At 34.7% G+C, this 27,845-nt stretch overlaps 1 protein-coding gene across 9 annotated transcripts in view; it reads right to left on the minus strand.

Annotated features, from left to right (window-relative positions):
* CNTLN (centlein) overlaps window positions 1-27,845 on the minus strand; it is a 320,657-nt gene that overhangs the window by 61,969 nt on the left and 230,843 nt on the right. For 7 of the 9 annotated variants that reach the window (XR_005989015.1, XM_041763165.1, XM_041763169.1 and 4 more), the window contains 3 exons: window positions 26,857-27,037; window positions 21,037-21,130; window positions 20,733-20,956 (listed from right to left, as the gene is read on the minus strand). Coding sequence is in view for 8 of the 9 variants with exons in the window: in XM_041763165.1 (XP_041619099.1) it covers window positions 20,733-20,956; window positions 21,037-21,130; window positions 26,857-27,037 (499 nt within the window). In the remaining variant the exon portion in view is untranslated. The remainder of the gene's footprint in view (window positions 1-20,732; window positions 20,957-21,036; window positions 21,131-26,856; window positions 27,038-27,845) is intronic. The other 2 variants (XM_041763171.1, XM_041763164.1) reach the window with 1 other exon arrangement.

Consider the following 27,845-nt stretch of genomic DNA (forward strand, 5'->3'; position numbering starts at 1 on the left):
GTTCAGTGATTGTACTCTTCAGCTCCAAAATTTGTTTGCTTTTTTAAAAAAATATTTTCTATCTCTTTATTGTGAAATTCTCATTTTGTTTATGCATCATTTTCTTGAGCTCACTGAACAACTTTATGACGGTTATTTCAAATCCTTTTCAGATCATTTGTTTTTTTAGGGCCAGTTTCTAGAAATATATTTTGTTCCTCTGATTAGGTCATTTTACTGTTTCTCTGTGTTCCTTGTAACTTTGTGTTGCTACCCATGCACTTGAAGAAACATCCACTTCTTCCAATCTTTACAAATTGGCTTCAGGTAGGGAAAAACCTTCATCATGATCAGGCCAGCTAGAGATTCTGGAGGCTCTCAAAAATTTTCTGTGATGTGATTTGTCTGAACTAGTGTGTGTAAATTTCTGTGTGTAAACTAAAGAAATTTCTGTTTGTTTCCCAGGATCTCATAATCCCTTGCTCACTCTGCTGCCTGTCTGCTATACTGGGGTCCTCAGAAGCAGCAACATGCCACCCAGCTCTTTTTCATTCTCAGCAGCCCCCAGACATCTACATAGAGTATGCCTAGTCCCACTGGTGCCCCAAGCTGGGATACACAGAACTTAGTCCCTCAGGCAGCCCCTGAAGAGCTGGGACATTTACACACACTCCATTCTTCTCCTTTCTGTATCAGCCTCTGTCTGCTGCACCAACGACCTTGTGGAGCAGCAGTGTGCCATCCAACTCTCACCTAGTTCTTAGTGGTCCACAGGCTTCTAGAGTATCTGGGTCCTGTCAGAGGTTGAAGATGGGCATGATAGAAACAAGACCTTCAGGTACTATCCCCCTGAAGAGCCACAACAGTGGATACCTGCTCCATTCTTCTCTCTCCCTGAGAGGAACTTTTGCTTCACACTGTATCAGCTTCTGTCTGGTATACCATGAATCTTCTGCAATAGCAGTAGGCCATCTAGCTCTTTTTGGTTCTTATTGGCCTTCAGGCATGTAGAGTATGCCAGGTCCCACTGGAGCTCTAAGACAGGTCAGAAAAAAGCCCTTCCCATTGGCAGCATCCCCAAAAGCCAAAATGTTGGACATAAGTTCCAGTATACTCCTTCTTTCCTCTGGGAGAATCTGGAAACCAGGAGTTTCCTTTGGATTACAAGCAGTGGTATAGGTGGAGGGACTAAGTTGAAAGAGTGCCACAAGCGACTTCAATATAGCTAGCTTCTCACTTACCAGGGGTGCAAATGCCTCTTCATTAGTTTCTGGATTTCTCACAAAAGGAATTGGACTGAGTATTGTTGAATCAGTTTTTCTCTGGGAAGGAGGGTCTGATGCTTCCTTCCACTTCTGCCATCTTGATGATGTCACTCTAGCTTTTCTGGACTTTAATACATTTCCCCCTTTCTTTGTTATACTAATAAATTATATAAATAAATCTTCTAATGATGAAATAACATTTTTATTTCTGGAATTTTCCTCACTTATTTATGATATTTATCATACTTAGATTTGCTAATGGTTTTGGAATATTCATCCATGTTCTCATAGCTGAGATGAGTCTTTAATTTTCCTTTCTCAGAATCTTGTTATTGTGTCACAGTTATACTAGCCTCATAAAACACGGTGGAATTTACTTCTCTTTTTTGTATTCTTTGGGAAAATGTGTATGCCTAGTAGAACTTACATATAAAACTCAAATTTTAATCTCACAAACTGTTCAAAATGTGGTATTACTTTTTTATTAATAGTTTTATTACGGTCTAATTTATATAGATGAAATTCAACCATTTTTAAAGTATTTGATTGAATGACTTTTAGTGTATTTATAGTTGGGCAATTATCACCAAACACTAATTTTACAATATTTCCATCATACCAGAAAGAAAATGCATGCCACTTAACAGATGCTCCTTTCCCAACTCCATACCTATACAATCTCCAATCTACTTTTTAAAAACATTTTATTAATTTGAGAGAGAGAGAGACAGAGAGAGAGAGAGAGAGACAGAGAGAGAATAAATAGTGGTGAGGGGCAGAGGGTGAGAGAGAAGCAGACTCCCTGCTGAGCAAGAAGTCTGACACAGGGCTTAATCCCAGGACCCAGAGATCATGACCTGAGTCAAAGGCAGACATTCAACCAATTGAACCACCCAGGTACTCCTCTAATCTACTTTCTGTCACTATAGACTTTGCCTTTACTAGACATTTCATATAAATGAAATATTACTACAGTTGATCTTCAGTGACTGACTTCTTCCACTGGGCATGTTTTCAAGGTTCATCCATGTTGTAGCTTGTGTCACTACTCTTTTATTGCTGAATGATTATCCATTGTATAGGTGTTTGGGTTGTTTCCACATTTGGGCTATTATGAATAATGCTGCTACGAACATTCATGTAGTTTTTATGTGAACTCCTGCTTCCAATTCTCTTTGGCATATACCTAAGTGGAATTGTTAGATCTTATGGTAACTCTACATTTCGCCTTTTGAGGAACTGCCAAACAGTTTTCCAAAACAGTGCAACATGTTCCATTCCCACGAGCAATATATGCAAGTTTTAATTCATCTATATCCCCATTAGCACTTCCTATTGTTTGTCTATTTATTAGTATCAGTGATGCAACTTTTAGTTTTTTTTGATCTTGTCTAATGAATGTCTGCCTTCTACAATATGAACTTTTTTCCTTATCCTAATATTTCCTTCTTTCTATTTTCTTTGGTATTGTTCAGTTGCTCATTCTTAAATTGAATGTAACCAATTACATTGGTAGCTATTTATTTAATTTTTAACATTTTTCCAGTCTTACTGTACTTAAAAGTGTACATTTCCACCTGCACCCTACAACTTTGGTATCATTCAACTTGAGGTAGTCTCTCATCTTAATTTTATTTTCTTCTTTGATCCATTAGCTATTTGGAAATGTCTCTATAAATTTACACCAGAATTTTCAAAGTTAAGCTTTTTTTAAAAGGATTTTATTTACTATTTGACACACACACAGAAAGCACAAGCAGGGGAAGTGGCAGGCAGTGGGAGAGGGAGAAGCAGGCTCCCCACTGAGCAGGGAGCCCAATCTGGGGCTTGATTCCAGGACCTTAGGATCATGACCTGAGCCACCCAAGTGCCCCAAAGTTAAGCTTTTAAATTGATTTCTACTCTCATTTGTGTTAGGCAATATTTTTTATATGACACAAAATATTTAAAATTTATGGGGAGCTTTTCTGGACTTAATTATGTGAATATTTTTGATAAATACAGTCACTTTAAAATATATATATTTATTGATTGATTCATGAGAGAATAAATAAAGAGAGGCAGAGACCTAGGTAGAGGGAGAAGCAGGCTCTCTACAGGAGACAGCAAGACTTTTTATCATTTTGTTCCAATAATGTATAATATTTAATGACTGTCAGCTTTGTCTTAAAAGTAATAAAATTTACAATTTTTGCATTATTTATTTTGAGCCCGTTATTAAATGTTCCTATTTTTATATACATTTATGTATTTATATATTAAGTTTATATTTTAGTTTATATCTGTTCTCCTTGAGATAACTCTAAAACGTATGCACATTTAACTGTACTCTCCAATTCCTCTTTCCATTTCTCAGTTCCTCTCATGTATCCACTCTACTCAGCAGCATTTGACATAGTCGTTTACTTGTCCTTGAAATACTTTCATCTCTTGGCTTTTAGATACTCTTTCCTCTTCTCTTTCCTCTTGGTTTTCTTTCTACATTACTGGCCTCTCCTTTTCTGGTTCTTCCTCATCTGTCCAAACTCTAAAGGTTGGAAGGCCCTGAATTCAGACATCGGACCTCTTCTCTTTTTTAATACCTTCAGTTCCCAAGTGATCCCATCTAGCCATACCTTTTAAAATATGATCTGAATACTCATAACTTCAAAATTCATACCTCTACTCTAGGCCTCTCCTCTACATTTTACAAATATCCTGCAGCTCACTTGATATCATCACTTCAGTGGCAAATTGCCCTTGGTTATAGTGGTGAGCTGTCATTGATTTTAGCCCCTAGGGATTTACATCTTTGTTGTTGTTGTTCTGTTCTATATATTTAAATCGTGTGCATTTATAAGTATATTTATTATATTTTGTCCAACTCTCCTGGTATGTTTTCATATGAGTCTTTTCCTCCCACAATATTTATTATATAATATTGTCACAAATATAGTTTATCATCAACTTTCTAGCCACTTTAATTAGAATACTGATAGATATCTTAAATACTTCACTTTTTTTTTTTTTACCTTCCCATATATGATTGGTCATCAAATTGTGTTATACCACTGTAAAATCTCTTATTTTTTTCTCTTTCCATTGGTATTCTTTATATATTTGTCATCTTTTGCTATGATATTTTAACAGTCATTTATTTACTTGCTTCCATTTCATCTGTATTTTCTCAAAGTTTAGTCTCAGAGCTAACTATACATCAGAGCCACTGGAGAGCTTTTATTTTTTTTAATATTTTTTTATTTATTAGGCAGGGGGGCAGAGGGAAAAGCAGGCTCCATGCAAGGAGCCTGACATGGGACTCTATCTTGGGTCTCCAGGATCATGCCCTGGGCTGAAGGTGACGCTAAACCGCTAAGCCACCAGGACTGCCCCACTGGAGAGCTTTTATTTATCTTTTATTTTTATTTTTTTAATAATAAATTTATTTTTTACTGGTGTTCAATTTTCCAACATACAGAATAACACCCAGTGCTCATCCCGTCAAGTGCCCCCCAGTGCCCGTCACCCATTCACCCTCCCCCTCCTCCCCTTCCACCACCCTAGTTCGTTTCCCAGAGTTAGGAGTCTTTATGTTCTGTCTCCCTTTCTGATATTTCCTACCCATTTCTTCTCCCTTCCCTTCTATTCCCTTCCACTATTATTTATATTCCCCAAATGAATGAGACCATATAATGTTTGTCCTTCTCCGATTGACTTATTTCACTCTGCATAATACCCTCCAGTTCCATCCACGTTGAAGCAAATGGTGGGTATTTGTCATTTCTAATGGCTGAGTAACATTCCATTGTATACATAAACCACATCTTCTTTATCCATTCGTCTTTCAGGGGACACCGAGGCTCCTTCCACAGTTTGGCTATCGTGGACATTGCTGCTAGAAAAATCGGGGTGCAGGTGTCCCAGCGTTTCATTGCATCTGAATCTTTGGGGTAAATCCCCAGCAATGCAATTGCTGGGTCGTAGGGCAGGTCTATTTTTAACTCTTTGAGGAACCTCCACACAGTTTTCCAGAGTGGCTGCACCAGTTCACATTCCGACCAATAGTGTAAGAAGGTTCCCTTTTCTCCGCATCCTCTCCAAATTTGTGGTTTCCTGCCTGGTTAATTTTCCCCATTCTCATTGGTGTGAGGTGGTATCTCATTGTGGTTTTGATTTGTATTTCTCTGATGGCAAATGACACAGAGCATTTTCTCATGTGCGTGTTGCCCATGTCTATGTCTTCCTCTGTGAGATTTCTCTACATGTCTTTTGCCCATTTCATGATTGGATTGTTTGTTTCTTTGCTGTTGAGTTTAATAAGTTCTTTATAGATCTTGGAAACTAGCCCTTCATCTGATACGTCATTTGCAAATATCTTCTCCCATTCTGTAGGTTGTCTTTTAGTTTTGTTGACTGTATCCTTTGCTGTGCAAAAGCTTCTCATCTTGATGAAGTCCCAATAGTTCATTTTTGCTTTTGTTTCTTTTGCCTTCGTGGATGTATCTTGCAAGAAGTTACTGTGGCCGAGTTCAAAAAGGGTGTTGCCTGTGTTCTCCTCTAGGAGTTTGATGGAATCGTCTCATATTTAGATCTTTCATCCATTTTGAGTTTATCTTTGTGTATGGTGCAAGAGAGTGGTCTAGTTTCATTCTTCTGCATGTGGATGTCCAATTTTCCCAGCACCATTTATTGAAGAGACTGTCTTTCTTCCAGTGAATAGTCTTTCCTCCTTTGTGAATATTAGTTGACAATAAAGTTCAGGGTCCACTTCTGGATTCTCTATTCTGTTCCATTGATCTATGTGTCTGTTTTTGTGCCAGTACCACACTATCTTGATGACCAGAGCTTTGTAGTAGAACCTGAAATCTGGCATTGTGATGCCCCCAGCTATGGTCTTTTTTAAAATTCCCCTGGCTATTCGGGGTCTTTTCTGATTCCACACAAATCTTAAAATAATTTGTTCTAACTCTCTGAAGAAAGTCCATGGTATTTTGATAGGGATTGCATTAAACGTGTAAATTGCCCTGGGTAACATTGACATTTTCAAAATATGAATTCTGCCAATCCATGAGCATGGAATATTTTCCATCTCTTTGTGTCTTCCTCAATTTCTTTCAGAAGTGTTCTATAGTTTTTAGGGTATAGATCCTTTACCTCTTTGGTTAGGTTTATTCCTAGGTATCTTATGCTTTTGGGTGCAATTGTAAATGGGATTGACTGTTCAGTTCTCTTTCTTCAGTCTCGTTGTTTGTGTATAGAAATGCCACTGACCTCTGGGCATTGATTTTGTATCCTACCACGCTGCCGAATTGCTGGAGAGCTTTTAAAAAGTAGCTAGGTACAAGGATCACTACCAGATATTCAGATTTAACTGGTCTAGGATAGGGCCTAGGCATAAGTATTTTTTAAAGCTCCCCAGGTGAGAACATATAGCTAGAGTTGAGAACCACAGCTACACCAGATTATGCACTAGTCTCAACAAACTGCTTTCTCACCTTGAGGCCTTTGCAAGCTTTCCTTCTTCCAATATTTTTGTTACACTCATACAAGTTTCAAAATCAAACTAAACTGTAAGTCTAAGCCCAAATACCATCTCCTCAAAAGCCTTATTAAATAATGACTATGATGAATGACTTTCTTTTCATCCACTACATATCCATGGTATATGTTACACACACACATACACACACACACACACGATAGATAGATAGATAGATAGATAGATAGATAGATAGATATTACAATTTCTTTGTATTGTGATATACATGTCTAACTCTCCTGGTAGTATGTTATATAGGGATCAAAGATAATGTTTAATTCATCATTGACTATCTTATTATTAGAGTGCCTTGCCGGTGTTAGGTATATTAAACTAAAATAAATTGTAACAAATACATCTATCCATGTAAAAACCAAAATTTTAGGCATGTAAAGCCAAACTTTAAAATATATGCATAATTAAATATCACAATGATTCCATAGTGGGAAAAAGTTATAATTTGTCACTTTGAGGCATGTTGATATATTAACGAGGCATACTTATCTGAAAGTACAATGATGCAAAGTATAAAAACACTATTAGGAATGTAAGGCTGTGCCATATATTATAATACTGGTTCATTACAAACAGAAAATAAATTTCTAACTGATTTTTCAGGTTCTATTTTCTTATCTTACTATTTTCTGCAGAAGATCACAAGTGTATCTGAAAGCAGAGCATAAGAAGTATGATTTTACAGTATATAGTGTTCTGAGCGATAATAATAGTTCCTTACAAAGTCTAATATACGACACAGACATTCTGTTAACAAATATCACTTGGTTCATCTAGAAGATAAGACATAGGAATAAGACAGTCACGTCCAATTCCACATGGATTCTCAGCTCAGATCCTGGTTTTTGCACAGTTTACCTTGCGAACATGATCCGAGTGACATTTCACAAATTCCTGGATAAATGTTGCTACACTCTGCTAGGAGAGAGACAGGCTGTGTCATGCACAGATCAATAATAGCACTGTGTTTCATCAGCTTCAAAATCAAAAGTGCTTCATCTGGCAAAAGCCATGGCCCTAGAGAATCTGACATATATAAACCGAATACCGTACAAGGAATGTGTACTACACAAGCTATTGGGGTAAGATAAAAGAAAACTCTGGAGATTAGCAATGAAGTACAATAAGAGAGTAGTTTTCTACTTCATTATTACTGGAGGTATGAACAAGGACAAAAATAAAATGAGGCTATTTAAAATTCTACAATTCCAGACAGAAAAAAAAATGAGTCCACTACAACTTAACACCCCTGTCTTTTAAGTAAGAGTTATATAAATAAATATAAATCAAAGATAAATATAAGTTTAGGATACAATAGAAAACATATACACAAATGAAAATGTTTTATAGAGATCTATAAAATACAGTCCTTTTAGAATTACAGGATTTGCTAAAATACTCTTCAGATTTAATATTTAGTATCCTCAAAGTATATATGCTAGATTAACCTAATAGCCCAAGATATTTGTTGAATGAATTATGCTAGTATATTAAATTTCAGATTAGTCCTTTATTTGGGTTTTGATTTAATTTAAGATTAATTGGTTAACATAACTGGAAAAGAGGTGACACAAATTTGAAAATTCAAATCTTAAAAATGAACCTGCTTTAAGATTGCAATTGCCAAAAAAAAGTTTCTGAGAACAAAATTGGTGTGCAAAATCTACCTATATCTGACTCAGAGGGCAGGGGATTCAGGAATTCATCAAGATATCAGAATAGACATTGATGTTTAGTCACAAAATAAACAGAAGTGTGTATTTATGACATATAGGTTGAAATATTACACTTAAGTTCTGAGATTACTTGGGGACACTCCAGTTGAGGAGTCAAAGTAAAGGCAAATTAAAGGCTATTAGGCAGCAATGGTCTAGGGTGAAAGTCTGGTTCTCTAGCCCATATTTGTAAAGAATCTCTTCTCTAACTTTTGGAAATACTGTCATGCCTCCTCAACAACAAAAAACACTAGGAATTGGTTAGTACTGTTGTTAATATAAAGAAATAGCATGGGGGGGGGGGAAGGAGAGTATCCTTTTTCCCTTTTTATTTTAAGGTTTTATTTATTTATTTATGAGAGAGACACAGAGGAAGAGAGGCAGAGACACAAGCAGAGGGAGAAGCAGGCTCCATGCAGGAAGCCTGACGTTGGACTCAATTCTGGGACTCCAGGATCATGCACTAGGCTGAAGGTAGGCACTAAACCACTAAGCCACCCAGGCATCCCAAAAGTATCCTTTCCCTTTAGAAAACATGTAGTGGCATTGTGCAATTCAGAAAATCAAATGCTTCCAAAAAAAAGAGAAGAAAATCAAATGCTTATATTTATTTACAAGAAAGGTAACACAAAAAAGTGAAGAGAGCCTAGTAGTGTTTTTGACAAATTGAAGATAGTATGCCTCATTCTCCTTGAAAGCACCATAAGACTAACATTGCTGACTTCCATATCAAAACCATAACTCCCAACACTTTCATGATATCAATTGATTTGTCAACTTTTTAGTCCTTTCCTTCAATGTTATCAATGCTTTTGCTTCTTCAATATAAGTGGACATTGTCTTGACTTATCTGTTCTTCTAACTCTCAAATTGATTCTCCAGTACCTTTTTTTTTTCAAGATTTATTCATGAGAGACAGAGAGACAGAGGCAGATATAAGCAGAGGGAGAAACAGGCTCCCTGTAGGGAGCCTGATGTGGAACTCAATCTCAGGACCCTGATATCATGACCTGAGCCAAAGACACTCAGCCACTGAATTACCCAAGTGCCTCTGATTCTCTAGTTCCTAATCACAAAGTCTGTAGGATATTTTCACTTATACGCCACATTACTACCTCAACTTAATAAATTAAGGCAGAATTCTTCTTTTATTTTATGCTAAACTTAGAAAAGGAAAATAGCTCTGGGAAATGTTGCATGCAGGAAGTAATATATGAACCATATTTTAAGTGATGTGTTAGATTTAGAATGAAGTAAAGAAAAGAGGAAGGTATTTAAAGTAGAACATAATTTTTTAAATCTTGATAAGAATAGGGATGCCTGGGTGGCTCAGCAGTTGAGCATCTGCCTTAGCTCAGGTCATGATCCTGGGGTCCTGGGATCGAGTCCCACATTGGACTCCCTGCAAGCCTGCTTCTCCTTCTGCCTGTGTCTCTGCCTCTCTCTCTGTGTCTCTCATGAATAAGTAAATAAAATCTTTAAAAAAAAATATTGATAGGAATATGCAATATCATACCAGAATCTTGGTAAAAACAAACTAGTCATAAATCAACCTTCATTCTTTTATTGAGAATGTACTATGACCTTAAATACACAGGAGTCTATGACAGTTATCAGAGAAGTATAATATATGGATTTTGCCTTTGAGGAGTGAATTAGCAGCTAGAGCCAATGGAATTCACAATTGTTAAACTTTAAAACTATTAAATGTAAAGTTGTATAGAAAGTTAGCTTAGAAAAGTAGAAAGACTATGGAGTTAAAAGATGTAGGATATAATCCTAGAATGCCAGTTCAGCTTGATCTTAAGTAATTTATTTTAATTCTCTAAATATTAATTGCATCACATATGAGGGTACTATCCTCCTTATAGTTGATATAAGGAGTCAAGAGATAAAAAAAGAAATTAATGCAGTCCTTCACATCAACAGGCTAAAAAATAAAAATCACATGATCATATCACTGGATATAGAATATCACTTGACAAATCAACAGTAAAAACACTTAAAAACTCTCAGCAAATCAGGAATAGAGAGGAGCATCTTTAACTTCATAAAGAATATCTATAAAAGCCCTATAACTAACATCACATCTAATGGTGAGAAACTTGAAACTTTCTGATTAAAGATCAGAAACAAGGCAAGAGGTCTCCTCTCACCCTAGCATTTCATCATACTGGAAGTGCTAGTTAAATCAGCACTTGTTAAGTGCTTGTCTTAACTTGTCTTGTTAAGACAAGAAAATGAAGTGAAACATATACAGAATTGGAGGGAAGAAATAAAATTCTTCACAGTTGATATAATTGTTGTTCACAGATGATATAATTGTCAATGCAGAAAATCTAAAAGATTCAACAAAAGAACTCCTGGAACAAGTAAGTGATTATGTCACAGTTGATGGATAAAAGGTTAATATATGAAAGTCAATCCCTTTCCTATAAACTAGCAGTGAACAAGTAGAATTTAAAGGCAAAACACCCCCATTTACATTAGCACACCTAAAAAGTAAATACTTTGATATATGTCTAACAAAATATGTACAATGTCTATGTAAGAAAAACTAAAATAGTTTGATAAAAGAAATCAAAGGTAAACTAAATAAATGCAGATATTCCATATTCATGGAAAGGAAGACACAATATTGTCAAGATGTTAGTTCTTCTCAATTAGTTCTATAGATTCGCTGCAATCCCAATCAAAGTCCCAGCATGTGAATAATGACAGACTGATAATACAGTTTATATGAGGAGGCAAAAATCCAGATTAGTCAACACAATACCGCAAAAGAAACAAAGTTGGAAGACTTAATACTAACTGATTTTAAGACGTAATATAAAGCTACAGTAATCAAAACATGTGGTATTGAAAAAAAATGTGGTATTGGAAAAACCGAGAGCTTTTCCCCTAAGATCAGGAACATGACAGGGATGCCCATTCTCACAACTTTTGTTCCACATAGTATTAGAAGTCCTATCCTTAGCAAGCAGACAACAAAAAGAAATAAAAGGTATTCAAATTGGCAAAAAAGAAGTCAAACTCTCAGTCTTCGCAAATGACAATGATACTGTATGCAGAAAACCCAAAAGACTCCACCCCAAAATTGCTACAACTCAAAGAGGAATTCAGGAATGTGGCAGGATACAAAATCAATGCACAGAAATCAGTTGCATTTCTATACACTAACAATGAGATTGAACAAAGAGAAATTAAGGAATCAATCCCATTTACAATTACACCTAAAACCATAAGATACCTAAGAATAAACCTAACCAAAGAGGCAAAGGATCTATACTCTAAAAGCTACAGAACACGTAGAAAAGAAACTGAGGAAGACACAAAGAGATGGAAAAACATTCCATGTTCATGGATTGAAAGAATAAATATTGTGAAAATGTCTGCTCCCCAGAGCAATTTACACATTCAATGCAATCTCTATCAAAATACCATGGAAGTCTTCACAGAGGTGGAACAAATAATCCAAATATTTGTATGTAACCAGAAAAGACTCCAAATAGCCAGAGGAATCTCAAAAAAGAAAACCAAAGCTGGGGCATCACAATGCCTGACTTCAAGCTATATTACAAAGCTCTGATCATCAAGACACAAAAACAGATAGACGCATAAATCAATGGAACAGAATAAAGAACCCAGAAATGGACCCAAAGCTCTATAGTCAACTCATCTTTGACAAGGCAGGAAAGAATATCCAATGGAAAAAAGACAGTCTCTTCAATAAATGGTGCTGGGAAAATTGGACAGCCACATGCAGAAGAATGAAACTGGACCATTCTCTTACACCATTCACAAAGATAAACTCAAAATGGTTGAAAGATACAAGTGTGAGACAAGATTCCATCAAAATCCTAGAGGAGAATACAGGCAACAATCTTTTTGAACTTGGCCACAGCAACTTCTTGTAAGACACATCTACAAAGACAAGGGAAACAAAAGCAAAAATGAACTATTGGGACTTCATCAAGATAAAAAGCTTCTGCACAGAAAAGGAAACAGTCAATAAAACTAAAAGACAATCTACAGAATGGGAGAATATATATGCAAAGGACATATCAGATAAAGGGATAGCATCCAAGATCTATAAAGAACTTATCAAGCTCAACACTCAAGAAACAAACAATCCAGTCAAGAAATGGGCAGAAGACATGAACTGACATTTCTCCAAAGAAGACCTACAAGCACATGAAAGAATGCTCCACATCACTTGGCATTAGGGAAATATAAATCAGGGATCCCTGGGTGGCGCAGCGGTTTAGCGCCTGCCTTTGGCCCAGGGCGCGATCCTGGAGACCCGGGATTGAATCCCACATCAGGCTCCCGGTGCATGGAGCCTGCTTCTCCCTCTGCCTGTGTCTCTGCCTCTCTCTCTCTCTGTGACTATCATAAATAAATAAAAAATTTAAAAAAAAAATTTAAAAAAAAAATCAAAACCACAATGAGATACCACTATACACCAGTGAGAATGGCTAAAACTAACAATATAGGAAACAACAAATGTTGGTGAGGATGTGGAGAAATGGGAACCCTCTTGCACTGTTGGTGGGAATGAAAGCTGGTACAGCCACTCAGGCAAACAGTATAGAGGTTCTTCAGGAAGTTAAAAACAGAGCTACCCTCTGACCCAGCAATTGCACTACTGGGTATTTATCCCAAATATACTGATGTAGTGAAACACCGGGACACCTGAACCCCAATGTTCATGGTAGCAATGTCCACAATTGCCAAACTGTGGAAGGAGCCATGATGTTCTTTACCAGATGAATGGATATGGATATATATATATATATATATATATATATACATATACATATATATATAATGGAATATTAGCCTCAGAAAGGATGAATACATACCATTACTTTGACATGGATAGAACTGGAAGGTACTGAGTGAAATAAGTCAATCAGAGAAAGACAATTATCATATGGTTTCAGTCATATGTAGAATATAAGAAATAATGAAGGGGACCATAAGAGAAACCAAGGATACTGAGTGGGGGAAAAATGAGAGAGGAAGACAAACCATGAAAGACTCCTAACTCTGGGAAGCAAACAAAGGGCTGCAGAAGAGGAGATTGGTGGAGGATGGGGTAACTGACAAGCACTAAGGCTACATGATGAGATTAGCACTGGGTGTTGTACTCTATGTTGGCAAACTGAATTTAAATAAAATATATTTTTTTAATAAAATATTTTTTTAAATGTGAATTGGTAAAAAAATAAATAGGAAAAAAAAAAGAACAAATAGGTCAATGGAACAGAATAAACAACCCAGAAATAGACCTACCTAAACCGAGTCAACTGATCTTTGACAAAAAAGCAAAGGCAATACAATGGAGATAATATAGACTTTCCAACAAATTGTACTAGAACACTTGTTCATTTACAGGCAAAAGAAAAAAAAAAGAATCTAGGCACAGACAGACCTTATGTCCTCACAAAAATTAATCTGAAATGGATCACAGACCTAAGTGTAAAATGCAAAGCTAAAAAATTCCTAGAAGATAAAAAGAGAACCTCTAAGTGATCTTGGGTATGGTGATCACTTTTTAGATACAGCAAAATATGATCCATGAAGAAAATAATGGATAAGCTGAACTTCATTAGGATTCAAAACTTCTGCTCTACAAAACAGTGTCAAGAGGATAAGAAGGCTCACTCTGCTATAAGTTGGAAGAAAATATTTACAAAAGACACATCTGATAAAGGACTTTTTCCGAAATACCTGAAAAATTTCTAAAACTCAGCAATAAGAAAACAAAGAACATAATTAAAAAGTGGGCAAGAGACTCAAACAGATATCTTACCAAAGATGGCAAATAAGCATATAAAAAGATGGTCCACATCATATGTCATCAGGGGAATGCAAATTAAAACTACCATGAAATATCACTACACACTTTCAGAATGGCCAAAATCCACAACACTGTCAATATCAAATGCCAGTGAGAACGTGGAGCAATGGAATTCTAATTCATTGCTGCTGGGAATCAAAGTGGTACAGTACTTTGGAAGACAGTTTGGCAGTTTCTTACAAAACTCAACATATTCTTACCATATGACCTAGCAATCATGCTTCTTAATATTTGCCCAAAGGCACTGAAAACCTAAGTGCACATAAGAATCTTTATGGGTATATTTATAGCAGCTTTATTCATAATTGCAAAAACATGAAAGCAATGGAGATGTCCTTCAGTAGGTGAGTGGATACATTAACAGTGGTATATCCAGACAATGGAATATTATTCAATGCTAAAATGAAATGAACCCTTAAGCCATGAAAAGACAGGGAGGAAACTTAGTTGGATATTATTAAGAGAAAGAAGCCAGTCTGAAAACTCTTTATATTGTATAATTCCAACTATATGACATTCCACAAAAGGCAAAGATATGGAGACAGTAAAAAAGATCTGCAGTTGCCAAGAATTAGAGTGGAGTGGGAAGGCTAAATAGGCGAAACACAGAGGATTTTTAGGGTGGTGAAAATGAATACATGGATATGTGTTACTATATATTTCTCCAAACCCAAAGAATGTACATCAGCAAGAGTGAACTGTAAGGTAAACTATGCGTTTTGGATAATTATGATATATCAATGTAGGTTCATCAATGTAGGTTCATGAAATAAATGTACCTTTCTGATGGGGATATTGACAATGAGGGAGCCTATGCATGTGTAGAGGCAGAGGATATATGGGAAATCTCAGCACATTTTTTTCAATTTTGCTATGAACCTAAAACTACTCCCTCCAAAATAAAGATTTAATAAAAGTACATACAATTTCATTGCTCTCAAGTTCTACCTTTCACAAAACATTCAGCCAAAGTTCTTTGACACTTTGTAACAAGGTTTGGCTTCCCTCCAGTTTCCAAAAACATGTTCCCCATTTTCATCTGAAACCTCTCCAGAATACCCTTAATGTCTGTATTTGTAGTATGCACTTCAAAATTCTTACAGCATGTACCCAAAGCTGCTTCCACATTTTTACATATTTGTCACAATGCACTCAACTGCCCATATCAAAATCTGCATTACTCTGCTTGGGTTGCTATAACAATAATAAAACCCCCAAAGATTGGGTGTTTTAAACAATAGATATTTAATATCTTATAGTTCTGGAGGCTGGAAGTATGAGATCAGAATGCCAGCACGGTCAGGTTCAAGTGAGAGCTCTTTTTCTCTTTCTATAAGGTCACTAAACCCACCATGAGGGCCCCTCCCTCATTACTTCATCTATACGTAATTACCTCACAAAGGCCCCATCTCCAAAAACCGTAACAGTAAGGGTTAGGGCTTCAACATATGAATTTGGGGGAAACACACTTCAATCTGTAGTGATAATACACCTCTTGAAATCCATTTTGTTATTTAAACAAATACAGAAAGGAAATTAATAAAACAACTCATCTATCCATATATAAATAAATGATACAAATTATTCTACTTTCTCTAAATCCATGATTGCAGGGAAAGGCTTATTAGAAAATAAATTTTACACAATGTAAAATTCCACAAAAATTTAAATTTGATACCTTATCAGCTGATATATTATTTAATACCTAATATAAAACATTCAAAAAATTTTTCTAAAAGGTAGTTTTACAGGTAAAGCTGCATTTCCTTTTACAATATGGATTCTGGCAGTTTGCTTCTATGAGTTAATGCTGTTTAAATCTACATGATGACACGTATGTGGCCATAAAGGAATTTCCAAAGTCATAATATAATTAAGTAATGTTATTGGAACAAAAGAAGATGACATTTACATCTTTTTGTTAAGATATGGGACTCATTTTTCAGACTTTTCAGATGAATTATGAGTAAGTCTCTTGAATCAAAGAACTGGGTATTGAAACCGGAAAAGCTAGTCAATATTATAAACTTTAACATTTCTATCCCTTAATGTTCACTTTTATAATAGAGAATTGAATATGTTAGAATAAGAAAACCCATGTTTTAATTAGAGGTTAATTTTATTTTATTTTTATTTTTTATTTTTTTAATAAATTAATTTTTATTGATGTTCAATTTACCAACATACAGAAAAACACCCAGTGCTCATCCCGTCAAGTGAGGTTAATTTTAAGAAAATTCACCTTAAATACATTTTACTTTGTTGAATTTAATAATAATTGAAGTGCTTTGCCTAATAGTAGGTTTCTATACATCTAAAAATGTTATATAGCTATTACATTTTATCATAACATTTTTAAAAAGATATTTGTTTGAGAGTGAGCAAGCAAGAAGAGGGGCAGAGGCAGACGCAGAGGCAGAGGGAGAAGGAGATAGAGAATCCCAAACAGGCTCCACACCTAGTATGAAGCCTAATATGGAGCTTGATCTCACAACCTTCAGATCATGATCTGATCCAAAGTCAAGAGTCAGATACTTAACCAACTAGAGTGACCCAGGTACCCTCTTCCATAATATATATTACACAAACAATTGTTATGTTGGTGGCAGGTTCTATTAATTTAAATAGAGAATGGTTTTTATTATATTATTTTGTCAGCCATAAATGTATTATCAATAAAGTCATGCATATACTTTTATTTGTTGGTATATTTTCCCATTTAAAATCAATAAAAAAAATTTACTGAGACATAATTCACATGCCACACTATTCATTCACTTAAAGTGTAAAATTCCAATGCCTTTTTGTATATTCACAGATATGCTCAACCATCATCACAATGAATTTTAGAATATTTTCATCACTCAAGAAGAAATCCATATACTTTAGCAATCACTATCATGTTCTTCTTTTCCCCCAGCCCAAAGCAAACACTAATCTACTTTCTGTATCTCTATATTTCCTTTTTTTTTAAATTTTTTATTTATTTACTTATGATAGTCATAGAGAGAGAGATAGAGAGGCAGAGACATAGGCAGAGGGAGAAGCAGGCTCCATGCACCGGGAGCCCGACGTGGGATTCGATCCTGGGTCTCCAGGATCGCGCCCTGGGCCAAAGGCAGGCGCTAAACCGCTGTGCCACCCAGGGATCCCCTGTATCTCTATATTTCCTATTCTGTATTATTTCATATATATGGAATCATGTATGTTCTTTTCTGACTTGCTTCTTTTACTAAATGTAAAAATTTTAAGTTTCATCCATGCTATAACAGGTATCAAAACTTCTTTACTAAAATATATATGTGTGTGTGTATATATATATACATATATATATATACTTCTTTACTTTTTGTAGTTTAATAATATTCCATTATATGTATACACCACAATTTATCCTTTCATCAACTAATGAATATTTAGGTTGTTTCTACCTCTGGTTATTATAAGTAATGCTGCTATAAACAATATTGCCTTAATTTACTATCATGTTGTACAGAGCCTTACACTACAACAGAGGCAGGTGCCCAGGCTTTCTCATTTCTTCCCTGAGTATTCACAAAGCTCTGTGAATGCATGTATCCTCCAGATTCCCAGGAATATGTAAGAGCCTTTCAAAAATTTTATGGACACCTCATTCCCCAGCTTTTCCTTTTAAGCTATTTGGTAATATATTGTTTGACCTAAACTACAATCTATCACTTCAAGCAGCCTGAACTTAAAACACTTGCCTGTAATTGTTTTGACAATCCTATCCACCCACCTCATCTGACAAGAAGGCTGCTCAAAATGAGTGAGATCAGAGTCATCTTTTCAACAGGGGTCCTCAATGAAAGAATCAGACAGGTCAAATGATGAAAACTGTTTGGGAATCAGGCTTTATAGGAGCTATAGTTCCATTTAGCTTCTTCTAGTAGTTGCCAGGCTGCATGTGAAACATGGACCATCTTTATTCCCAGGCTACTGCTGAGCTGGAATGGTAGAGAAGGGGACCAAGGCAAATTAGAATACCACAAAGTTTCTTGTTCTTATTTGGACTCAGCTGTTTTTCTTGAATAATATTCTCTAGATTGTTGCAGGTTTGGTTAATTTCCAGAATTTCCTACAGGAAATATAACTGTTCCTCAATGTACATAGAGAGTCTCAAAATGTTTTACAGTTTTCATGGAAAATGCTTTTATTTGATCTTCAATCTTTTTAAAGATAGGAATTTATAGCATAGAAAACTTGTAACTCCCTTGATCCATCAATTGTTTTAGAATTATTATATTGATCCTTTCTCAGAAGATTAGGTTCTATACAAAGTGTTGTGAAATGTTGATTCTCAATAATGTTTGCTTGTTTTTTTCATTTTTGTTATGGAGGAAAAAAATCTTCAAAATCCTTATGCTAATAGTGATACATGCTACAACATGGATGAACTTTTAAAACATTATGTAAAGTGAAAGAAGCTAGACATGAAAGGCCACATATTGTAAGATTCCATCTGTATGAAATATCTGGATAGGCAAATCTTGAAGGGGAGCAGATTCTGTCACCCCAAAATTTGGTCTCTTTGCCATAAAGATTATTTTGAGGTAACCAGATCCCAGCAGATTCAAGAAAAGCTCTTTATCTACTCCTTTCAATTGCCTTAATTTACTTTGGAAAGCAGGCCTGTACCAGGAAGAGAGGTATTACCAGAAATAACTTTTACCTACGAAATTATTTTTTAAAAGTTTTTACTTATTCATTTTAAAGTGAAAGAGAGCAGGGGGAAAGGCAGAGGGAGAGAATCTCAATCAGACTCTATGCTGAGTGCAGAGCCTGACATGGGGCTCGATCTCATGACCCTGAGCCCATGACCTGAGCCAAAAAACAAGACTTGGACACTTAACCAACTCAGCCATCCAGGCACACACCCCCCCTTTTTACCTAAGAAATTTATCTGTGTAACAGAACAACCTTTGTTTTTCAAATATTTCCTCTAGCTTTCCTGTGAAAAGCCTTCTTCCCTTTGTTTCCCCAGACTCCATCCCTTTCCTTAGATCAGGGTGTTATATAAGCTTCAATTATCTAGCTGCCTGTTGGGTCTCACATTTTTATGGGGCTCTCATACATACGAAATTGAAGTTTTTCTCCTGTTAATCTGTCTTATGACAATTTAATTATTAGACAAGCCAAATAACCTAAAAGGGAAGTAGGATAAATTTACTCCCTCTACAATCTATATGGATGGAATGTAGATTAGGAGTTGCCTAGAGCTGACAAAGATGGGGGAAGGATGATAGATAAAGAGTACAGGGTCCCTTTATGAAGTTATGAAAATATTCTAAAATTGATTTTGGTGGTAGCTGCACAATTTTGTCTATATTGTCACAATCATTTAATTAAATAAGAGAATTGTGCGGTATGTGAATTAAATCTCAAAATTATTACGAAAAATTAATAGTAGATGATTTAAATACTTCATTCTCAGTACCTGATAATAAGTGTGATAGAACTAGACAGAAAATAAGCAAGAATATAGAAAAGTTGAGCATCATTATTAACCAACTAGACTCAATAGATTTATACAAAACATTCACTCCAACGACAGCAGATACACATTATTCTCAAGTGCACATGGAATATTCTATAGTGTATATTATCTGTTGGGCCAGAAAACAAATCTTAATACCTTTTTAAAATCCAGGTCATATAAAGTAACTTTCAGCGTACGTTTGGAACATGGGTCAGATTTGTTTATAAGGACACTTTGGGAATAAAGCCAGAACACAGTTCTTATTAGTAAAACTAGCATAATATTAATACTTTATAATTGAAACATTTACTAAATATTGTTTGAGTCAAAGCACTAGATAATAGTAGAGAATTTAAGCATAATTTAAAATTATATATAATGATTTAAAAATTATTTGATAAAATGAATTATTTTGTGTAAGACAAATTTTCAACAAATCATTTTTATACAAGCAAATACCTAAGAATGGAAACTTAAGGAACAATCTTTTCCTTTTTACTTGCTTTAAGATTAAATTATGATAACCAGCAATGTTCTAATGTGTCTGAAAAAATTACAGAAACTCAATTCTCCTTAGTTTAACAAGAGCATAGATAAGTTATAGGAACATATTAAAATTGATATTTATGCTAAAATCTTCATGTTATACTAGTATTTGCAAAGAGGAACTGAGGCAATTACTATTTAATAATTTGATTTATAATGAGAAATTCAAAGTTTTAAACATGGGCAAATGGGCAACCTAAATGCACTTATGGAGCCTGTTCTTAAAATCCAAGTTACAACACAATAACACAAATATGAACCAAATAACACATGTAAAACAAAATATCTACCTTTATAATATTATAATTAATTTCTAAAGTTCCTTTACCTTTATTGTCTGTCTGCTTATCTGATATCGTTGATCAGATACTTGTTGTTGCTGAAGGAGTTTTTCATTAATTTCTTTATATTCTTTAATGGACAATTCTGCTGTTTTCTTGGCATTCTGAAGTACACTATTTTGTTGTTGTAAGGATACAATACGTTCTCGTAATAAAATAATATTGCTACTTGATTTCTGGGCCGTTATATTTTTCCACTTTTCTCTGTTAACTATAAAAATAATGTTCATAATATTGATTTTAAAACACAGCAAATTAAGAAGACATTGTTAATTTCATATACATTCTTACCTCTGGTAGAAACTGTTGTATGTGAGCTCTTTTGTATATTACCATTCTTCTTTTGAAAAGTTGATTTTTTTGCATTCTTGTAATGAAAATAATTCTAAATTTGAAGGTTTTATAAAAATTAGATTATTACTCAATAACAACTTCAAGTGAACATAATAAATAATATTTCTTTACCTAAAAATATATTTATGCAGACTAAAAAAATTTAAACAACAAAATCTATAATTGATATCAAGAATTCACAAATGAACATAATATGTGCATTAAAGTTGAACTAGAAAATAAAAGAAGTTGATCTAGCAGGCACAAGATAGAAATACAAAATCAACCGGCTTGTAAATTTGTAGAATTAAATCACATTTTCCTTGTTGTGGGGGAAAAAAAAAAAGTGGTAGCAACTCAACCTACAGGTAGTTAAAAAACTAGGAATAAATAAAAATAAGAATATTTAATAATTTATTCTCTGGGAAAATAGGTCCTTTTCTCAAATACTCTTATCTGTTGCACATAGACTGATTAAAACCTTCTGACAAATAAAGCTAAAATAATGTTGATGGTAATAAAGTAGCTTTCCTTAAAGTTGTAGGTTTTCTTCATGACATTCTAATACACTGAAGTGAAAAAAAATGAAGCCATGACTTTTCTTCCAAAATATTTCACTGATTTAAAATAGGGGGGTGGGAGAGAGTAGGAGAAGTGAGTAAAGGGAATCAAAGGTAAAAGAAAAAAAACAACTTTATTTTTCACAGTCATTGTTCCACTCTGGGATATGATAGATTTTTATAATTCATTTACACAAGTATATGTTGAATATCAGGACTCACTGAAAGCATATAGTGCTTTATAGATTTTCAGTATTTTTTAGGATATGTATACATATATATACGCACACACACATGTATATATGTAAGGTTCTATATATCATTATTCAAATGACAAGTGTTCTCTGGAAAAAAAATACATACATACAGGAAAGAAAAAAAAAAGGAAGTGACCAAAAGCCTATCGTCTAGAACAATGGTCAACAACCATGGTCAAAATTTTAGGATATTTCTATCTAGGTTATTCTTGAAGATGAACAAAAATGACATTAAACTATTCATATTATATTAAATCTTTTTATCTTTATCATATTAGAAACATAAGATAATATTTTGATATGTTAAAATACAGATTTAAAAAATTATTCCTTTGCCTCAGGAATTTCAGATCTATAATTAAAAATGCCAGCAAATTAAAAAATAAAAGAGTGTCCTCAAAGTAAAAATTTAAATAAGAACATGTTTTCAAAATATTATAAATCATAATACTAAAATATGTGGTCTTATTTAAGAATTTATTGGCTGGGAAATAGGAACACTATCAATCTAGAAAATTATTGTTTTTAAAAAGGAATTTTTTTCAAAGATCCCAATTCTGGAATAAATAATTATAATAAAAACAGAAAGAAAAATAAATATTACCCACTGTTACTTTGGCAATGAGTCACATATTTTGCCCAAGATAGGGTTTTCCTTTAAGCCAATTACTTTTCCTTTAAACTTATTTATTCCTCAAAATATCTTTGAAATATTTCACTTGAGCTTCTTTAGAACCAGTATATAAGATACATTTTTAAAAAATATTTCATTGCGGGATGCCTGGGTGGCTCAGCAGTTGAGCATCTGCCTTCGGCTCAGGGCATGATATCAGTCCAGGGATTGAGTCCCACATCGGACTCCCTGCGAGAAGCCTGCTTCTCCCTCTGCCTATGTCTCTGCCTCTTTCTGTGTCTCTCATGAATACAAAAATAAAATTTTTTAAAAAATAAAATAAATATTTCATAGCTTTATGAAGAGTAAAGTGCTAGTCATGTACTAAGCACTATAAAAACATCCTAAGCAGAACTACCAAATTACCAGTACTAGTCATCAGACTTAGTATCAAATTAACTGGACCTTAAATAAAAAGGAATTGGGCTTCCATTTCCAGGATTACTTCTGACTAGATATTCAGAAAAATTCTTTTGTTTTAAAAGATTTTATTTTTTTAGAAAGAGGAAGCATGCACAGGGGGTAGAGGAAGAGAGAGAGAGTTTTAAGCAGACTCCGTGCTGAGTGGAACCTGACATGGGGCTCAATCTCACCATCCTGAGATCATGACTTCAGTTGAAACCAAAAGCCTGATGCTCAACTGACTGTGTCACTCAGATGCCCCTATAGAAATTCAGGAAAATTTTAAACATTGAAATCAGCACACTTAAAGTATCTTTTTAACGTGGCAAAAACATTAAAGGAAATTCTGATGCCACAAATGAGGTGAAAGCAGGAATCTAAAGACACATGAGATCAACAAAGTGGCCAGCAAAATACAGGACAATTGATAATCTCCTCTGACCTTGAGATTCCATGTAAAAAGCAACACAGAACACAAAAGACAAGGAGAGATGGCCTAGGCCCCCAACCCAAGATGAGAAATTTGAGGTTACAAATCTAGAATATAGTGTGTGGCAATAGTTTGTCTCTCTCCTCTCCCTCTTTTTTTTCTGAATAGCATAACATGGAATAGATGTATCATAGTTTAACCATTCAGCTGTTGAAGAAAATTTTGATTGTTGCCAGTTTTCAGCTATTAGAAATAAAGCTGTTATGACCATTCAATGTACAGGATTTTTTTGTAAAAATAAATTTCCATTTCTCTGAGATAAGTGTCCAGGAGGGAAATAGTTGGGTTATTCGATAAATGTATGATTAGTTCCTTTTTTTAAGGAAACTGCCAACTGTTTCCCAGAGTGCTGTGCCACTTTATGTTCATACTAGCATTAAATGTGAGATCCAGTTTCTCTGCATCCTTACCAGCATTTGGTATTGTCACTACTTTTAGTTTTAGCTGTTCCTAAAGATGTATATCTCATCATGGTATTAATCTGCATTTGCCTAATGGTTAGTATTATTGAACATCTTTATGTATGCTTACCTGTGTTCCGTTTATCCTTCTCAGTGAAATGTCTGTTCATGTTTTTACTCCATTTTCTAACTAGATTATCTGAATTTCTACTGTTGAGGGTTTTTTTTTTTTTTTTTTTTTTTACTGTTGAGTTTTGACAAAATCTTTATAAATTCAAAATATAAGTCCTTTGTCACATATATGGTTTGTAATACTTTCTCCCAGTCTATAGCATATTTTTTATCCTCTAAAGAGGGCCTTTCATAGACCAAAATTTCTTTGTTTTAATTAAGTCTTACTGATATTTTCTTTTAGGGATCATGCTTTTGGTAACATATCTAAAAAGTCTTCAGTAAGCCCTAAGTCCTGAAGATTTTCCCTTAGATTTCCTTCTAAAAGTTTTATGATTTAATGTTTTACATTTATTATCAGTGATCTATTTCAAGTTAATTTTTGCATAGGGTATGAGGCTTAAGTATAGGTTCATTTTCCTTGTCTAGGGATATTCAATTGCTCCAGCACTGTTTGTTGAAAAGACCATTCAAGACCATTCTTCCTCTGTTGAATTGTTTCTGTATCTTTGTCAAAAATCGCTTGTTCATACTTGTGGATCCATTCCAGATTCTGTATTCCATTATGTAAAAAATAAACCTTTCTTCCCCTCTTGGTGGGTGTTTGATGTTATCAGTCTTGACCTCAAACTGAGTAGTGGGAATTGATGCCATAATCCTCACAAAATACTTAAATTTTGATTAAAATTTCCATATTACTTTTTTTTAATATCTTCTATTTCTTTGCTGAGCTTTCCCATTTCATCCTTGAGATGTTCTATCTTTTCATTTATTTCAAGTCTGTTCATACAGCTTGTTGAAGCATTTTTATGATGGTTTAAAACGCCTGTCATGGGATGCCTGGGTGGCACAGTTGGTTTAGCATCCAATTCTTGGCTTCACCTCAGGCCATAATCTCAGAGTCATGAGATCAAGCCCCACATCAGGCTCCAGGCTCAGTGTAGAGTCTGCTTGAGATTGTGTCTCTCTCTCTCTCTCTCTCTCTCTCTCTCTCCCCCTCTGTTCCTCTGGCTAGTGTTCTCTTTGTTTCCCAAATAAGTAAATAATTTTTAAAAATAAAATAAAATAAAATGTTTGTCATGTAGTTCCAACATCTGTATATCTTGTTATTGGCTTCTGTTGATTGTCATTTCATTCAAGTTGAAGTTTTCCTGGTTTCCTGGTATAACGAGTAATTTTCCATTGTATCCTGGACATTTTGGGCATTATACTTCAAGACTCCAGACCTTATTTATATCCTCTGTTTTAGCATGCCTCCTCTGATAGCACATTGGTGGAGCAGGAGCACCATTCATTACAGCTAGTTGGGGATGCATGTCCAGTTTCTGCTGACACCATGGTTGGGGAGGGATACCTCATTACTACTTGGTGGAGGTGGAAGTTCTGGCTCCCTGAACACCCACCTCTGCTGATGCCATCCTACCTGGGAGATGAAGCATGTCTTGTTTCTGCTCCTCACGTAGTATCCATTGACACAGTAGGGTAGGGGGGAGTGAGAGACTTTATACATATTGGGGGTGATGAAGATCCCCATTTATGTACTTGGCCTTTGAAATTACCCTTCTAGGAAGGGAGAGGGTCATTTCTTCACTGATGGATGCAGATGGGTGTCTCCCTCCCTATGTGGCCTCTGATAACATGGATGGGAGGGAGTCATGACCATTGGCTCCTCATTTTGTTTTCTCTAACATTACCCTTATGGGAAGAGGGGAGGCAAGGGGTAACTCCTTAGAGCCATGGGAGACTTAAAGTCTAGGTTCCCCTTGGGTCTTTACCAATGTGGGTTGAGGTAGGTTTGCAATTTTTTCCATGGTGTTTGAGTAGAGTAGGATGATTATTGTGTAAAAATTTTCTATTTTGCTGGGCTGTCCCTGTCTTGGTCCTTGAACTAGAGATAGCAGGGTTTTATTGGGGCCTTTCATCATTTGACCTATTGGTATTTCCAGGTGGCAGATTTCTTCAGCTTCCAGGCCAAATATGTGAAGCAAAATGAAAACCCAGAAAACTCGCCCATCATATTGTTCCTTGAGTCTTGTGATTCCTAGGTGGTTTGTCTTTTCTCTATCCTTCAGTGTATTCTTATTGTTTTATTACTACTTTATATTCTTACAGTCCCTATCAAAATCCCAAATGATTTTTTATTGAACTTGAGAAGCTGATTCTAAATTTATATTGAAGAGCAAAGTATCAAAAATACCAATGAGGCTCAAAGAACAAGATGGAGGACTTGCTCTATTATCAGTCAAGACTGCTATAGAATATTAGTAATGACAACATGATATAAATCAAGTCCTGCATCAGGCTCCCCACAGGGAGCCTGCTTATCCCACTGCCTATGTCTCTGCCTCTCTCTGTATCTTTCATGAATAAATAAATAAAATCTTTAAAACTAAATAAGATACTTTTAGAAATTAGAAATTTAAAGATTTAGTCAGACAATAACTTTACCATCACAAAGGCTAATATGAAAACAGGTTTCTTCGTGTGGTAAACTAATATACCTAAAAACTAATAAGCTTTTATTACCTACTTTTTTTGGCTAAGATATAAATACCTTAAGATTTATCACCTACTTTTTTGGCTAAGATATAAATACCTTAAGATTTATATTTAGGAAAATAATATCTATTTCTTTTCAACTATACAAAAGTGTGTTAACAAATTGTTACTTAAAAATTATTAAAAAGTTGAGTATTTCCACTGTATACTTCAAAGAAAAACATTTTCTAAGGATTCAAGTTAAATCACTGGCAATGAAATTTAAGTTATGAAGCATAAAATAAAATAAAAATATAGATTATAATTAAGCAACACTGTCAAATACCTTCGGGGTCTTGCCATCTGTATTTGAATATATTTGTACCATGTCTTTTCCTTGCATCTGGCTCTCTTCTGTTTGGTCACTTTCTTTCTGATCTCTTCCATCTTCTATAGGACTTATTTTCTGGGATGTTTCTACAATAATTGTTCCTAAATTTTGAGAGGTCTGTGCTTCAGAATCACTGCTTTTGGGAAAAAAAGGGGGGGGGCCATAAAATCCAGTAAGAAGAGTTGTTAAACATACCACTTTTAAATTCAAGACCAAATACTATTATAGCACATATTATATATAAAGCTAGAAGTTTAATTTGAGCATTTATTGGTTCTCTATGTTAAGAAGAAAATTAGTCTAAATATGTTATATAGTCCGCTATTTCTGTGGATTCTGTATAGGGTCTATAACTTATTAAGATGAATAAATAAAGTACAAGTAGTACTCCTTTAATTAACCTGATGGGGCATCTATATTGGTGACTGAATTTGATTATCACTTCAATGGAGCCCCACTATTGCAGTAGAATAAGCAGACTCAGCAAGCAAGCACTGGCTTGGGACTTGAGTTCTGGCTATATGGCTCTTTCAATTACTGTCTCTGGACATTGTTTCTTCATCTGATAAATGTTATATTGTAACAGTCCTGATTTTTTTCACAAACATCCTTTTTATTATAATTCCCTTATATACACCATATATACCATATTTGAAAAGTGTATCTTTCAAAGAAAAAGAATATGCCTACTGAAAAATAATTCAATGTCATAGTTGTCACCCAAATGAGAAGAAATTAAATGTCAAAAAAAAAGTATTTTCCAAAATTGTAAAATCTCATGAGGAAATTACAATATCTAGTATCAAGTGCCTAGTAGTATCACTTCTGTAGTATTTCTACTAAGTGTTAACTCAGGAAGCACATGTTTCAACAACGCCAGGATTGGAGCACTTATTACTGTCTGAGCTAGGGGAGAAAGCTTTAACATTTCTAACAGAATAGTT

Source organism: Vulpes lagopus, chromosome 7 (assembly GCF_018345385.1).
Source record: "Vulpes lagopus strain Blue_001 chromosome 7, ASM1834538v1, whole genome shotgun sequence".
Lineage (NCBI taxonomy): Eukaryota > Metazoa > Chordata > Mammalia > Carnivora > Canidae > Vulpes > Vulpes lagopus.